At 41.8% G+C, this 17,988-nt stretch overlaps 1 protein-coding gene across 1 annotated transcript in view; it reads left to right on the plus strand.

Annotated features, from left to right (window-relative positions):
- LOC135485945 (uncharacterized) overlaps positions 1-17,988 on the plus strand; it is a 48,319-nt gene that overhangs the window by 23,362 nt on the left and 6,969 nt on the right. Inside the window, exons 2-3 of the mRNA XM_064768357.1 lie at positions 2,262-2,333; positions 16,558-16,623. Of these exons, the coding sequence (XP_064624427.1) occupies positions 2,267-2,333; positions 16,558-16,623 (133 nt within the window). The 5' untranslated portion in view covers positions 2,262-2,266. The remainder of the gene's footprint in view (positions 1-2,261; positions 2,334-16,557; positions 16,624-17,988) is intronic.

Genomic DNA, 17,988 nt, shown 5'->3' on the forward strand with positions numbered 1-17,988 from the left:
CATCGCGCTACTTCATTCCGTCATATTATTATGACCAACCGCCAAAATGAGAGAGAGTAAAAGTGCATGATAGACACAGACGAAGACCAATTAAAGAACAAAGTTTCTAAAAGATGTATTGACGTTACAAGAAAACCTATCAATGACTCATGATCCACTTACAACAACAAGTCTCCCTCGGCCAAATGAGACGAATAAACATTTCCTCTGGCTCATGCATGTTGGCCTTCCTTAAGATGAGGGGCATGATTCATTTCCTAAGATAAAAACCTAGTCCAATAACCATGCCGAGGTTGTTGGTTATTGGTACGGGTTTGTTGGTGTCGAGATCGTGTCAATTGCCTGGCTTCAAGGTTCAAGCTGAATTTATACACCGGCGCACAGCCATTGGCGTCACCGTTTTGTATTGTTATTTTTGGCCGCAGCGGTATAACGCACTGGCGCCGAAATTAACAATACAGAACGCGGAGAACCTGCAGTCATCACGGTTCCCAATCGAATAAATATACCGCTTACAGGCCACAACAGCCTCGCCCGAATCTTTTCTCAAACCCGCTCTATCTTAACTTCACCAGTCACAAAAGATCGGGTTGAATGGTCTATTGTTACCGCTGCACATTATAGAAGTCAGTAGAAATGTCCGCTGGTAGCGGATTATGGTATATGGTTCAATAGGCCATGACCATCAATAGCTCCGAGATTGAAGCGCATAATAGAATCCTTTGTTTCCCAGGCCCTGCTTTGTTCCCCGAAGATTCTATCCTGCATGGGATGTTTCAAACACGCCACGGCCAGGCCCTTCCCACTGCAGCGTGGGCTAACGTGGTCCCGGCTCCTGTTGACAGCTACTGCGGTTGGACAACGGATCGACAGTTTTCAACGTCTGTTCCCTCTTGTCAAGTCCTATTTCTTCCATAACTAGTGAAGAAAGACCTCAATTGCGTTATTTGATAAACTGTAAAATACATCAGCCAACTCCAGACTGGGTAAAGTTACTCAATAAACTAGAGATAAAGAAAGCTTATGCACGCTTCTACATCTTCCGTTAAGAATACTATTGTACTTCAAGCTTGCAAGAATGACGACATCAGCCAAACGATATGACGATTCTAAATTCAGACGCCTCTACTTTCTCACTTGAAAGTGTGGTTGCGCTGGCTATCAGTTGTGTTAATTAGACTGCGAATACATTCACACAAATCTGATGATTTCGATAGCAAATCGTTGGCAATGATCACCGTTATGATACGGGCAACACCTACTGTAATGGGCTTTTAGCAGGTGCAACATGACCTGTTATAGGAAATTAAAAGTTAGCCAAATGCGAAACGTGCAGAGAAAGGCAACGGAAAACCGAATTGGTGCCCCGTCGCGACAGATTCATATCTCACAGATTACCTGCAGATCTCACCAGTATTAGTGGAACCCTATCATATTGGACCGTTGACAAATTGCCTCCAACCAGAGTCTTTATTTGAAAGACTCTGATGGTAATGTGTATGTAAGGAACTGGATTAATATACAATTGATTTGCAACAACGTATCAATAATTGGCTGATACTGATGTTATTATCTCTGCGATGGCTCGATTAGCAGGTGCGAAATAAATGTCCGTATTTGGATCATCGTGCCCACCGACAATCTCATGATAATGAATTCATCAGGAAATGTTCAGTTCGGCGTATCGCTTCATCAGCTTTGTTGTGGTCGAAACCACCGGTCTTGATATCTATAGTGGCAGCTCTTCTTTCCTTTTACCTGTCATTATATACCATCATTCGTGCCATTCGTTCATAAAACGTATCGATTACAGCAAGAGCTGATGCATTAGTTGTCGTGGTAATGCTTTAGCCAAGGTCGAGAGATTCAATATGTTTCATAGATGGATCAGGCTTAGGATTGGGTTGGACCCCCCCCCCCCCGTGCCCTGACATGAAACATTTACAAAATGGATATTTTGTTATTAAAGCGAACTTAGTACGAGAAGACTCTGGTACAAGTCATACAATGACCTCACCGCGCCTCGGTCGGTATCAAAGAAACTGATGCGTGATGAAGTCATTAGTGTTTATAGATATCCCTTCCTTATTCACCAACTCCTTCGACTCTTTCACTTACTACAACATCAACATTGTTCATCGTTTCGTGAGACTATGCGAGAGGTCAAGAATTGATAAAGATTCTCACAATTCGCGTGCTAATTTATGCATGTAATTGTTTTTATTGGCGTAATTGACATCTATTTCTTTCATATTTTCCAGGCAGTATGATGAGACGGTGTTTTGGTCCATTTTTAATAGGTCTTATAGGAATACTCATATGTTTCACACAAGGTAAGCTCGTCTACACCTCTGTACTTGCTTCATTGGTCCTTTCCATCCACGCTTTCTCGCCGGTATCTCACATTATTGTACAAACACATGTAATGCAAACTATTTTGAAAAGTCAAAGTTGTTGTTAATGATATCCGAAAAACTAGCAAAACTATGAAGTCGTGGTAGTGCCAATAAAGACCAATAGCGCTGTACCAGCAGTAAGTAATCCATGCTGGCTGTACCGATGACCATATTTTGTCGTCTATTTTCGTCCCTTTGGACTAAAGCAATCCTTCTGATGGAAAAAATAACTCAGAATCCCTTCCTGTTCATAGCTTTATACGAGTCGGTCCTCATTCACAAATTAGGCTGACGAACATGTACCCACTGACGGAGAACGCATTCACTTAGTGCGGAGTTGTTTTTTAGGACTTTTTCCTATCAGACTTAGGTCGTTTATTAGCTATCTGAACAAACTTTGTACCATTTGATTCATTGTGAGGGAAATGGGGAGATTACCATCCAACTTAATGGTTATTGGATGAAAAAATTCAGATGTTTGGTAAATGAATGACGTTGGATTCTATACAAACTTTCAGCTTGCTCTCATCCACCTGATCTCGCAATCCCGGCGCCATTGCAAGTGCAAAAACAAAATTGAAAGAGAGCGAGTCGCCAGTCTGAAAGCTGGTTGACATTAGAAAAAAATCATGTTCACCAGTATGATTAAATGTTCAAGGTTACCAACTGGCTAGTCGACTCTTATCGCGACATTCGAAGAGTGATCAGCCCCCCGAGTCCCTCATTGATCAAAATAGTTCGCTCTGCTGGTTTTGACACGTCAACACTTTATTTGCACAAATTTGATAATAAAACTATATTTTACGAAGTTTATCGTCAGTTTTTCAGCTATATAGTAACATTATTAAATTTGGTCACCTTTTTACACCGGGCTTGCAACCCGGCTGCTAATCAACCTAACCTCAGCGAAAACCAAGAGCTGCCCAATAACCAGGGGTGTTCCATCTGCATGACAACTAACCTCAGCGATAACCAAGAGCGGCCCAATAACCAGGGGTGTTCCATCTGCATGACATTACACTGCACCCCGATTAAAATTGGGCCCAATTCGGCGTACAACATCCTCATCGACAAGTTGTTCATGTACAATGATCTACTTCGCTCATAAGGCAAAAATACGTTATGCAATCAGTTAGTGAAATACAAAGCTTCACAGTACAGTGTATACTCTAGTTGTGTTAAGCCGACTACATAACAAAGAGTTTAGTGGACGGCACGTCGGGGACGGTATTACCACACATGCCACTCGTGATCACTTTCATTATCTATCGCGATGCGTTTGTTATCCTTACTAGTAGTCTTACAATATAATGGACTCAAATGATCTCACCGCCTCGATCATTTTGTTCCCTCATTTCTCCTCCTCCAACCTTGAGATCTGCACCGGCTTCAATTGGTTACCTGTCTCCTTTGAAATCCACCTCCAGGGTTATATTTAAAGAATTATTTCATCACTTGTCTATGATTCGAAATTGATGTTTTTCTATGTGAATAAAGTTTCAAACTGTCAAAAAACGACGATGACTAATATTGAGATTGTAGATGTCAGTTTATTTTATACACACTTATGTACATATGTATAAGTACAGGTGACACTCGGTGAACTGCAACGAATCCTTCAAAGAGTGAGATATTCAATGCAGAAATCACCGAGGAAAAATGAACAGAATTTTCAATCGGAGTGAAACCTACCAACTGTACACCATCCTGGCACCAGTAGTTTTCGATATACCCCGCCTCTCCATGACGAAGGAGTAACAAAAACCTGAATCTCAGGATGACTGTACACTGGTAGATCAACACAACACAACACATAGCGTGTGAATGGCCTGTGGCGCCACTGTGCTGAAACAGTGCATCACCTCTACTGGGTGAATAGGAACCAAAACGTCAAAGCACAATGCGACACTCTGTTAAACCTGTGAACCAAGACGCCCAGTCAAGTAAAACAACGTTGTAATTAACCTCATCTGCTACAAATTATTTTCTGTTGGATTGTCAGTGTTTGACTTCTGCAAAAACACGTCGTTGCTTCTAAAAAATGGCCAAGCAGATTGAGGCGGGAAGACTGCCAGGAAAACGTGATCGGTTACCTCTTTAACTAATGTGATGAAACGTTTTTAAATCCCGTTGCTGTTTCGTAATCCAGGTTGTAGCAGTGGTGGATTGCTATAGTCACCTGTTGCTTGTTTTTAAGATGGATGAAAGAACGGTTAAATGGTAATTTGATTCATTCCGACCTCTTGGTGATACGCCGAGATGCAGAGAGCGACGAATGCAGGAACGAAAGCCCTAAAAATCCATTGCTTACTGCATCTTTCTCCCAATTTTATTGCCATTCAACCCTCTCTTTACTAACTAAAATGAGTTGACCAGGGTTCCTTTGCAATTTTACTGCTCATCTCGTGTCAACCAACGAGCATGTTGTCCATAACCTGCCAGATTGTTTCTTGACAGCAAAAGCTTTACCTGACCTCACTAATTAATGGGGAGTGATATGAGATCGAAATGGAATACGGTATCACTACTTTTTTCCCGACCTCCACTGTTATGACTGTTCTTTGGCTTCATGGTTAATCTTCATAATCAAGTGTTTCCTTTGCGAATGCGCTCGGCCCGGGAGCCCACCACCAATGACTTTCACCCGCACTGCGAGACTGACGACACCATTTTCAAAGAATCCTCAATATTTTCTCAGCATATTTTACCAGGGCAGACGATTGTTTCAAACAAAGAGCAGGCTCATTAGCTGAAAACCAAATCCGTGGCTTTAGACTGAAGATAAAAATTGAAGCAGCTTATATTGCGACATCACGTTTCCTTTTTAAATCAGCTGTCAGCTCCAGCAGCAACTCGAGCCTTTCCGGTAAAAAATGGCACAGGATTTACTTTAGTCAGCAGTTGCGATGGGAAGAGGGTGTAGCTGAGTTGGACCAGGTCCGCTGTGCGCCCTCTGCCACCCCCATACGAAAGTACATGTATATCTTATAGATGAGCCGGGCAGTTAAATTTGTTTACCGCCTGTAAAAGTACATGTATTGTCCTATCGTTGCAACTCTCCAAATGGCAGTGTGCCGGCCCTGGAGGTCTAATCGTGGGCATCTATTCAAATCTCAGGTCCATCACAGAAAACTTTCTCTCACACAAAAAGTGGCCATAATACGCGATTCCCTTTCGGTTGAATATAGGTAATCTCATTAAACGCCCGGGTGTTGTTTAGTCAGATTCACTTGCCAGCAACCGTGATACGTGAATGGGATGGTACGCACAATAGCGTCTGTAGAGACAGAAAACCCGCTAATGGATTGGAGTTTCAAAACATTAAGAAATATACATGTACCAGGATGCCGTCGCACCCAACTGTTATTTAGCTCAAGTTTAGAATAATACCAGTACCATTGTGTATTCGAATTGAACAGTTTACATTTACGATTTATATCTTTCTGAATATTAAGTCACCGTTATAATAACCAACTGTACCAGCACATCTCCGATTTCCCCACAGAGCGCGATGGTCAGAAGTCGTAGAGGAAAGGTCAAAAATATCCTTTTTTCCCGTCCTAACACAATTTCCATCATTTCTAGCGGTAGTTTCTGCCAGACAACTGTCATTACATCTTTGATGTTGGTCGACATGTATATGGATTCTGTCTGTAATCCCAAGATTCATACGCCGACAGGCCTCGCCTCTCCAAAAACAATAAGAGTTTCTCACTTGGCGTTGGCGACGATCTGATGACTTGCTGCATGGGCCAACTGAACACATTGAGGATCATGTTTATGCATGATTACAAAAAGCCAAGCCCGTGAAAGCGTGAATCCTCTTAGATATGGCTAAACTGTGATCGGTATTATCACGTTTGTTGCTGATACAATCAGACTTTTTCGTGATTTGGTTTATTCAGGCTAAACAGTGATTGCAACGTAACCATGCTTTTAAGTGACTCCGCAATCACTTTTTTGTGTGACTTCTCACAATCACACTTTTATGTGATATAAGCAATGAGGATAAAGCGGAAATCTTATTAAAGAGCCTCATTCCACTTTATAAGGATGTTTCCCGTGGTGATAAGCGATATATTAACGCCAAGCTTGGTGAAGTAATGAGTTATGATAGTTGCGTCAACTATCATCAAATAGTGGCTGGTCAAGACAAATGAGCAGGCCATGATTGAGTCCCAGGCAAAGCCTTGTACCTCTGATACCATGCATGGATACCATGCCGCCCACACTCAAGTCTCAGGCTCAATTCGATCCGACTGGACCAATAATCCCGGAACTGTTAAAATCACACCAGTTGTATTTCCGCCTCTACCTCCCCGCTATTTGTTCCCTCGACTGTTGCAGCGTCTGTGTGATGATACTTATGGCTGAGTGAACCCAATGATGACAAAATCAGTTGTCATAAAGTTAATAGGGAAAATCAATAGCTGTGTTGGATGAGGGGCAGACATTGCAGAGGTGAGAAGGCAAGTGGTGATTGACTCGGGGAGTTGTCAGACACCGATCGTTCAGCGACTATTGGAGTTTCAATACGTTCTAATGAGATGGGGCAAGAAACAGCTGTGATCCAAAATGAAAGGAGACTTGAAGAACCGGTAGAGGTTGAAAGCTCATCGTTAAGTCATGGTACACTCCATCTGAGGTATTCATGCCATGCTTTTTTACAGCGTACTGATCGGATAAGGGTAGCAAAGAAGCTCGTTATCATTATTTCAACAATAGCTTCTTTTGGATGTGTATGCAGGCTTTAGTCTCAACACAAATCACTCCCACCTTTTGAAATAATCCAACAAGCAACCTGAAATGCAAAGCCATTTTTACAAATCACACCTACAGAGAAAAGTGTGTTTTTAGCAAATAATTCGTGTATCATGTCGCTTAGTTGAATTGAATTGCCGAGAGAGATTACTTCTTATAAACAATGAGATGATAGAATTTCCGCATGTCTTCAGGGTGAAGAGTTGTCATCGTTTACACACTGTGACGAGTCACATCGATTCTCATTATACAGCAGCAAGTTTACTGACGAAAGCTTGTTTAAACATCGTCATTTGGAACAAAGAAGCGTGGTAAGGTGGGTGTCGCACGGTACTTTGTAAACACTCGTATTCCTTGACATAAACTGTGAACAAACATCTGACAGCTATCTTCACTTGAAGGTGAGATGTCATTGCGAAGTCTTTGGATCAGGGAACGTTCTTCTCATCATGTAAGATTGTTAGCATACTCACTGGCATTGCCACAGTGTTGTTTGCATCGTGATCTTCACACTACTGACGTATATACCCAATCCAGGATTGTAACAACAGCATCTGCCATCAAAGGGCTAGATGCAACATCAACTTCGTGGGACCTTTCCAGCCTGTCGAACAGTTGAAGAGGTCAAGTGTTTGCCTGGATCACACACGACATTATCTGATGATTTGAACACCGATGGGGCCTATTAATGCCACCTCGATTTGCTGGGGATGACGATACGGCAAACTAAATACATTGAAATTTCTTCATAAGATTGAATCATGAACGAAATACTACATTTCATTCACAAAAACGTGTCGACAGTCTCGTTATAAGGCCAACATACTCTTAGATTATATCTAATTTCAAATTAATTCCTCTAAGGATTCATTCCTGCGCATGGAAACCAAATGAAAGCTCGGGGATATGTGTGGGTGTAGACTGAGTGTTCCCCAGAAGGGGATTGACGAGACATCCATGGGGCTACATTGACACAACGCTTACATCAGTCGACTTCACTCCATCCAAAATAATCTACCTCACTGTCTGCCATTCATCCGTTGTATTGTCTTTGAATAAGTCTTCCCAAGGCATCTTATCGCACCAAGAACAAAGAACAACTGTTGGCTTGGCTAAGCTCTGTAGCAAAATAAGATTTGAAACAGCATGTTTTCCCGGGTTGTTCCCTTCAGCTGTAGATATCGTTTAAACTTCGTTAAGATTCTTACCCATTTTTATGTATATTGCTCCAGGTTCTGTAGTCTCTTGTCAAATGAGTTCCGACATATCGGAATATGATACACTGCTACAGATAAACCCCGCCCTTTGCAGCCCAATTAGACCAGAACATGCTGTAAATTTGATTCCAGTGTCTCTTGCTGAAGGCTTATCTGCTATTTCGGGCCTTCCCGACATGTTGAGGAAAAGACACAAACATTCGTTTCCGATAAAACTACATTGTTGTAAGTCTTTCTTCTCATCCGAAAATGAATTATCTGAAGTTACTGACATCTGTGTGATATTTGGTTAGATTTGGAAAATATCGTAGTGCTTAAAATTGAATCTTCTTTTCTGGAAATCTCATGTTGACAGACGCCTCTTTATTGAGTACAATAACCATAATCCGCAGGCAGTGGTTTAAAAGTTAGTCAACAAAATAAGTTTGATGATGTGAGCCATACAGCCTTTCTCTGGGGACTCCATTTTTGCTCTACATGTAAATATCACACTATTTTTCCTGGCGGTCATTTGAAACAATAACTGCTGATTTCTTTTCCAGTTTCTACTGGATTCGTGGTGGAAACTTCACCATTTCTCTTTCGTCATGATAACAATATTGGCAAACAAAGTGATAATAACAATGATTTAAGTCTGCCAAAAGGCAAATCACAGGTTTCCATCAGTCCACGGTTAATACTTCTTAGATTGTAATTGGAAGATCGAACTTCTATTGAGCATTTTCTTTTCGTATGACGATAACGATAACAGAAGTTTACGTGAGTTTGAATAGCTATCATTTTGGTTACTGATTGTAAGTTTCATAACAATTAGTGTTTATTTAATCAATGCTTGGACAAACTCATCTTCCTCTTTACTCCTGGCGACTGAAGTCATTATGTTTCAGAAACTGGATCCAAAATTGGAGATGACGCCTCTATCGCCACCGGCTTCATGAATCGGATTTTTCCTCACACATTTGATTGTGAACTGATCGCCGCACGCAGCACGTATTAGTGTTTCAAACTGTGATGAGGGTCACTCAGTTATGCAGTAATCCTCGTGGTGAGATCGTTGTGAACTCCCACATACTTCGCCCAGTGGATTCTTTCGGTCCGGGAAGACTGATGATTTCCTGTAAAGACAGATCATTTCCTCAACCGACATAGAGTGACCGTCTCCACTCACATCTTGAAAATGATCGATATGAGGATATCGAAGGAGCATATACATGTACCTGACTTAAGAGACCACCAATAGAAATATCTTATGCCACGAAGAGGGTGTGTTCCTTTCCAAATGCAAAAGCCTGGAATCTATCACAATCGCCATGAGCAGAAATGACCGCACAATAAATCTGAGATAATTGTGAATTTCCACAATCGTGCCTTGAGCAATTCCGTCTTCGATTCAACAGGAATCATTAGAATGGTACTTGTTGCCCATTGTGGGGAAGGACGGCAGAGATGGTAATTACACTGAGGTAGGAAGCGTCAATCACCTTCCCTAACCCTGGTGTTGGGTGGTTGCTGGGACACCGTGAGCGTGACGTGTTCTAAAGACTGGCTCCGTTGAGGTTCAGATTGAGTCCGTTTGATCGAATCTGCCACTTTTTCCCTCTACGTCACGTAACTTCCAACATTGACCAAGAACAAGTTGGTCTAAAGCACAGGGACCATCGTTTCAATGATGACTGATCGACCTGTACTAGTATTTCGTTGGTGCACCGGAAATTATTTGAAGTGTTTCACAAATGTCCTTCCAGTGACTGCGATTCGAACAACCATAAGAAACTGAGAGGCTGAATGAAAGCTATGATTCTCTTTAGACAAAACAATTCGGTTTATAGTGCCTTGACTGTTAATCCTAGACCCACCGCGGGTTGTGTTATTTAAATTACTTGTTATCCTGACACTTTTAGCATACCAGTAACCCGCATGACAATTTCTTGGCGAACTTCAAGGGAAATACGAGTTACGTTCCGTAATTGGTGTAATTACTGATGGCTATTACAGACGCAAGGCCGTGGGCTACCAACACATACTTACTTGATGTTATTCTTAATACGAACCTGTTAAAAAGGGACTTCGGATAAAAATTGACGAGGAAGTTTAAGGCTGCGGGGGTTCATTAATAACTGCAGATCTTGTAGGCGTACGGTTCTGACACGATCAATTTCAGTCGATGGTTTTGATCTGTCATAAGCGTTGGATGTTGTTCTTTTCAAAGACGGTTTATCTGACCGGGTTCATAGTGAATCCATTCATTTGCTCATTACTAATGATGCTTAGAGTCCAAAAAGAACATAATCAGTACTTTGCAACATCAGATTAACAAAAATGATGCAGAGTTGAACTTTTCAAACCAATAGCGCACGGTGTAGAACAGAATCCAATGCGTGTATAGCGGGGATCCACCATTCCGATCTTTGCCTCAGATGATCTTACGACTGACCTTCAATCGGGATGCGATGACACTGCAGTCATTAGTTTTGTAGCCGCAGGTAAAATGTAGCTATTACATTTGAATAATCCCTGCAGATAATGATTCGGCAGAATGGTGGTGACTTGGTACAGGACTGACCAAACCCTATCGCATCAACATCATAAGGAAATCGAAACGGTGGACCGCATTGTCATGGTCAGAAAAAGAGCCAGTTCTTGTTTCAACCGCGTGTTGTGTCGATTTAGGCTACAGAAGTTTGATCGTCCACCTTTTACAGGTGACATGATCACCTCTTGATTTCGTTGCTCGTTTTGTGTCCTTCTTGTTATTTGGTTCCACGTCATATTCATTGTTTTTTGTTTAATAGAGTTTGGTATCCTTCCTTTGAGGCTTGAATACCTTTTTCTTTCGCTCAGATACCTGCACGAAAAAGTGAGCCTAAAAGAGCCGATAAGACAGCTGGAATTATTGAGTATGTTGAGGGGGATTTTCTACTCTTCCTAAACTTCTGTCTTGAACATTTCAAAGCAAGGGAAGTAATTGGTCATTTTCGATGTCTTTGTATCAGAAATGGGGAGAGAGAAGTAAGCGAAATGAGATCTTTAGACAACATTGCAAGTGATTAAGTTGATAATGCACTTGTTCTTTGTTGACAAAGCTGATCGGTTGATCTGAGGGCGTTTCATTAGGATTTGAATCGTCGAATTAAGGAAACGTATTGCTTTGAATCGGGACATAAGAGACTAAAGAGCACCTGGCTGCGGATAAATGAGTAGCTCATGTATACAGAGTATAACAGTTGCTGTTATAACGTTGGAGGCTTTAGATCCAGATTGAAGTTGCAGCTGCTACACGAACTGATGTCCAGCTGGCAACTTCCGCTATGGGCTTCTTACCGAACACAAACAATCACTACGACTGTGGCCTATCCCTAAATCAGAGCAAATACAAGAAAGCGTAATCTTCGGGGTGGCGCTTTCCGATATCGGCCCAAATTCTCCTTTGCGATATCACCAACGCAGATATGTCGTAGGTAGTGTCACATCAAGGGCACCTGTTCTAGCAATAACCACGTCAAAGAAGGCGACTCAAAAGAGCCAAATCGTTACCACTGCCAACCTCACCTCCCACTTTTTACCATCACCAATTATCGACACTACACGAGATGATCCTCCGCCGGTACAGAAGCACACCCTGACATATCCTTTAACCGCATCAGCTATGGCAGTGTCCTTTGCGTGTCCGCCTTGCTCTATCATTGGGTAATTACGGCACACAGACGAGATAACATCCCGGGAGTCCGTCTGATCTGAACTAGAGCAAAAGCAGCCTATTTGTAACTTGCTGCTAAGGGTGTTGCAAAGGTGTTCCTTGGAATCAAACGTATTCATCAGCGGTGTATCGTACTTATAAGTAGTAGCCGTTTCAGTTACAGAAACAGTTTTTAATGGCAGTAGGTTATAGTTCTGAAAGTTCATATCTAAAATTGAACAATGAGAAGGTTTTGACGCAGCAATTCAGTAACGCTGATAGTTGGAAGAGACACAGAAAGCGAGCTGTGCGGTTAATGCCAATAGAGTACTGACATTATGCGCGAAAGCTTGCTGAAGGTCAATGATCAGCATCTTCGCCCCAACGTTGTGTAACTACGTTTAGTCAACTGTCTCTTTAAGTGCTACAAAGCAGCCAATTGGCGTTCGCCCGACTGTCTGTTGAACGACGTGCTGGATCTTCGTTATACATTAGTCACCGTAGCTTTGACCGGTTAATACTAGTTGTCAGAAAAGCTCACCGCGCAAAGTTCCTACAATGTTATCATCAAACAGCTGTAGAATGTTCAGCGATTGAAAATCAAACTCTTATTTCGTGGGAGCAAAAATAATGTCATGTCATCAGGATACGTTACATTAGGAATCGTAGACTTTTTCCTGGTGAACAGCTGCTCGGTAATGAGAAAGAAATATGGCCACAAGGTCTCTGAGTTTCGTCCGACTCGGGTAATGAGTTTATCAGTGGGACAATCTTCAAGTCGGACATGTAGGGATGCAAGTGCATTGCGATGGGATTCTTAGATCGACAACCCCATTCCTCTATCGGAGCTTATTTCAATGGGCTATGGGATTCTAGTAAAATAGCATCAAGGGAAATCACCTGCATGATGATACATCTTTTTCTGCGAGATGACAGTTTTTCATCGTCATGAAGTTGACACGGCCGCCCGCTTGCAGTGGCTTGCTCTCGGTTCTATTTATGATCACGACCGGTCGATCGGGGCTCAATTTGCGAGTGCAGACTCGCATCGCCCATCATCGTACCGGGAACACAAACGAAACAAATTCCTTTCTTGACCAATGACAAAAAGTGAAAAAAATATTTGAAAAATTTGTTCATCCTTCAGAGTAGAATTTTTTCAAAAGTTCAAAATTCTGAAAAATTTTCAAAGACAAAATTGTTTGGGGGCTGATGATGTTTCTTAATTTTGAGCAGAAAAAAACAAGTAACAAAAATATTTGGACTTTGAAATTTTTTCATACTTCAGATTTGCTCCCACTACTCCATATCCGTCTGACAATCACTCACGAAAGTTTACTCACTCTCAACATAACCCTGCAGCCAACATGATAACCGGATGACATCTCTGTTACAAATACATCATTCTGATTCTCTCGTGATTGACTGAATTAGTTGTGGGTGGATTACGACACGGGTACACCATCCTATACATGTAGTGAAGACATTATGTACTTTTCTAGTGATGGCTGGCTGATTAATCATGGTCGATAACGAATTAGATTCATAATGTCCTCTATGCCTGTCTCTCTCTCTTTGGCAGGCTCGATTGACTCCGGCATTGTCTCGGAAATTCCAACCATGCAGTAGTAGGTTGGCATTCTTTCCGTCTTCTGCAGAATTTTCGATTAATGGGTTGACATGCCATTTAAACGCTCACAACATTGTCAATGAGAGCTGAATCCCACTGTGATGGTTTTAGCTGATTTCCGTCGGGATGATGCGTTTTAGAAAATACTTAGTACCGAAATGAACATTACGAAGAACGCTCAAAGCGGAACACTCACTGAAGAGAAGGCCACTTATTGTCATTTACTACAACCTTTCATGTTAAACCTCATTTAATAATGTGAATTTAACAGGCACTCTCTTCTCTAAACCATGTTTTATTACCCCCTTTACAGTGTCAGGTTTGATCCTAATCATACCTGCCTTCGTCATCTGTGAGATGATCTCATGGGTAGGTTTCGGTATTGTGCTAATGTTTAAAAAGACATTCTGACTCTGACAGACGTTTACTGCATGACATCAAATGGACGGAGTAAGTTCCCAACTGATTAACCCGACCGCACCAATACCCGGCCCACGTGTGGTACAAACACCCTGCTGACATGACAGAAAAAAGATGTACGTTCGTACGTGTTACACGGTGATAGAGTTAATTAACAGAGACACATGTGTGTGTTGTGGAATACGTTCCTATGTAATATTGCAAGGGATAAAAAACGACCAGTAAATTGGAAAACGTGTGCGAAGTCACGTGCAGGTGTTTGAGGGATGGCACGATGACGCAAAGAATATGCGCTGCAAGAGAATTTTGTTTTGTATCAAAGTTGCCATGGTCATGCTGTAGATATGTGTGTTATTAGCAAGTTACCAGGAGTATTGAATAGAAGATAGCTTAGATGTACATCTTATACTGAACAAAACGGCGAAGTACAAGTGGATAACTCTACCTGTTCTTGTTAACATAAGAGATGGGCATGATGTGCCGGTGTAACATCTGTGGTTGTTTCCCATGTGTCAGTGTTTCCAAACAATAGGCAGCTAGAGAGACCATGACTTTTCAATAGGGAGGATACACAGAAAAACTCGTCAATCTATTTTTGAGCGTTCCCAAACAATGAGGGGAAACACTCAAAAACAGAAACACTCAAAAACATTACACCGGTCCTTATTGAAAGTCACTCGCCCATCTTCCACAGAAGAGCCAAGTATTTTGTATTCAGCTGAATTCTGTTCATTACTGTTAACGCGCAATAAAATTTGAGCAACTAGTACGCTGTAATCATATGTGTCATCGTAGATTTCATTGAAGATTTGAAATAAAGTACTAGCCGGCTTTTTAATGGAATTCTAATAAATTGTCATCAAAAAGCTCTCGTGATAAATATGAACATGATTAGACGAGTCAGTCCACGTATTTAGATTAAACCATATTATATGGTTTACTTAACTCATGGTGAGCATCCATTAAACACTGTGTTACCACTGTCCTATGAGTGTTTGATGTGATACGTGCCAAGGTTATACAGTTTATAGATATCACGTTTCACGCGTAACGTGTCACTGTTAAATTTCCATGCGTGACAAGAGCGGGCTACATACGATTCGCGATGTCACCTTTCACGCCCACGTCGTGTTTTCAAGCCTGAGTCAGTTGACTCGTGACAAGTGAGACGTAAACAGTGACAAAGCGAACCCTATATAAACCCAACCAAATAGGAGGTGAGTGACATTCCGGTCAAACTGGGTCCTTTCATCAACGAAACCCAAAGGCCTTTTTCAGCAAGACGCTGGCGCACCTCTCTGATCATTGTTGGTTCTGAAATGGCAAACAGTTAGGAATCTGTCGCAGTGTGTCAACTGAATTGTAGTGCAAGAAAACAAACCAAGCTTCCAAAGGCTGAAGTGAAGGACTTTGTTGACAAGCGGGACACAGGTAGACAGGAAGAACAAGCCAGGTATCGAAAGACTCGTAAACAATGGAAGTGAAATATACGGGGTTTTCATCGCATCTTTCGACGAATATAGGGATGGATGTTGGTCATTCTTACAACAAAGGTTTGCTGTGAACGGCATCCCACGTAATAATAGTCGATTACTTCCAAACCCTGCTTCCGAGATAGAAAAACACAATGCATGAGAAATAATTGTATACATCGTTGACCCCCAACCAACATTACGACAGCATGATATGTAGCCTTGTAAGTTGTGAACTTATCTTTCCAAAAAAACAATTACAGGCATCACAGCTCATGTTTCAATCATTTTCGACAATATGTTACATCTTCAATTGAAACCTTTCAGTATCGGTAGTTTTTCGTAATCGTGCATTATGTCACGCACACCATGTTTCCCTCAATGTTTCACCAACCCTAGCACCATCATGACAGTTATCGGGAGTGATACGATAATGGGATTAGTACCGTTAGGCTGTTGTAATGGAATTAGAAATCCTGATCACGCTCCTCAAGGATGCCAACGAGTGTTTAGGCTAGCCCGCTAACTGAGATTGGCCATCCTTAACATCAAAATAAGCAGCAGTGGTTTAAAGAGAGAAAGAGAAAGTATACTCTTGTAGGATGTAAACAGATACAATTAAGACATTTGCGAAAATAGATTTCACTGCAATACACAAGTACAATATAACCGGATTGAGAATACTATTACAACCTGTTGAGAAAGGAGACAAAATAAGGCTTTTAACTAGCGAATAGGTGGATTCAACTCTTGGGCATTTTGGATCGCTTCAGTTAGTATGTAGAGGCTGCCACGTTTCAACCAGTTCCCCGGCGGTTTTAAGGAGAATGAAGAACTCTGTTACGGTTTGCGTGATTAAATTTTGCCACAAAATGCAACCGCTGTTCCTAAATCATTTGTCTCACGGTTTATGGCCGCCCCCACCCCACCCCCCTAATTGCAAAAATTTCAACATGATATCCTATTTTCCCATTTGTCGTTTCAGATGCCCGAGGTAGTCCGTTACCTGATAACGAAGAAATGGTTAATGAAATACTCAACAAAAGAAATGGTGAGTACTTTTTATCATATTTCTGGCCACTCTTTGTATGTTCCCAAGTCGCCTCGTCGTCAGAAAAGTTATCCTCTTCAACTGCGTGCGTGTTCAGCCTTAGACTGCACCGAGGAAGCGTCCAACCTTGTCAGCTTACGTCAACGGGACAATCATTCTGTCACGGAGACAGAGCCTCGAGCATGTCTAGGCAATTGGCTGAGGTGCACAGCCGTATTGTCCACCCGAAATGAACGCTAACAAGAGCAATTGCAAATAAAGAAGACGAAAGAGACGAAAAAGAAGAAATGGACTGAGTGATAATGGATCTGTGAACGTAGCCTCACCTCCCAAAGCCTGTCTACGGGCAAGGCTCGCCCCGGAAACTCATCGTGTCGACTGGTGCACTTTCCTGTCAATCTGTGTGTTATCTATTGATTACCTTATTGCCTTCACTACTGACTATTAGCATCAAACAGAGATAGAGAAATTAGTGTCAGTGTCGAACATGACAGCTTGATGCACTCGCTGCGTGTGGCGAGTTGTAACCAGGTGGTATCGCTGGAACAACCACACACTGGTGGACCGCAGAAAAAAACTGGCCTTGTCAAAAACGATGGGGACATGTCGAAATTGAGGTGATGGGATGGGTATTGTTGGCATGTCAGTGCAGGAACTAGGTTCATGTTTCACTGTGCGATTAACTTCATAAATACGTGATGCGTGGATGTGGCACCATTCTCTAGCTAGAGTTCGTCATTGAAAATCACTTCTAGAGTAATTAGAAATAAGGCGTTCAATCTCAGTATGAATGGTGAATCGAATATCCCCTCCTTGTTGCAAGTTACCCAAGAATAGCTTACGAGGAGAAACCTTAATAATTCAGCAATGGGAATTGCGTCAATTCGGTGCAACCTATATCCGCTCGATGACTATAGAAAGATTCTGATCCGCTATAACCTGATATGCATATTGTACGCGTTTGACGCTGTCTTGAGATGAACAATCGTAGATCGTTTTGCCGTGTTTTTTGCTGAGCTAATAGTGATGTTCCGTTTCACTCACGAATTACGACTCGAGGCGAGACCACCATTGAATTTTTAAGCCATTTTGCAGTTCATTTGACAATGTTTAACCGCATCGCATCAACTTATGGTCGGTATCCTTGGAGTCGGGCCTGTAAACCGGATGACATTTTTAGTGGTAGTTGACCAAGGAAGTAATGAGATAATCGGACGAGGAAATAGTGGTGTCCCCTCCCACGCGCTCTAGCATCAGTTCGTCGGGTAATAAGGGATTGGTTTTGATCGTTGTGGCCTTTACCTCAGTGTCATTCATCAATCAAATTCAGTTTAATTCAAACACATTTTAAAGCTTGTAACCTTT

The sequence above is a fragment of the Lineus longissimus genome, chromosome 4 (assembly GCF_910592395.1).
Source record: "Lineus longissimus chromosome 4, tnLinLong1.2, whole genome shotgun sequence".
Taxonomy (NCBI): Eukaryota; Metazoa; Nemertea; class Pilidiophora; order Heteronemertea; family Lineidae; genus Lineus; species Lineus longissimus.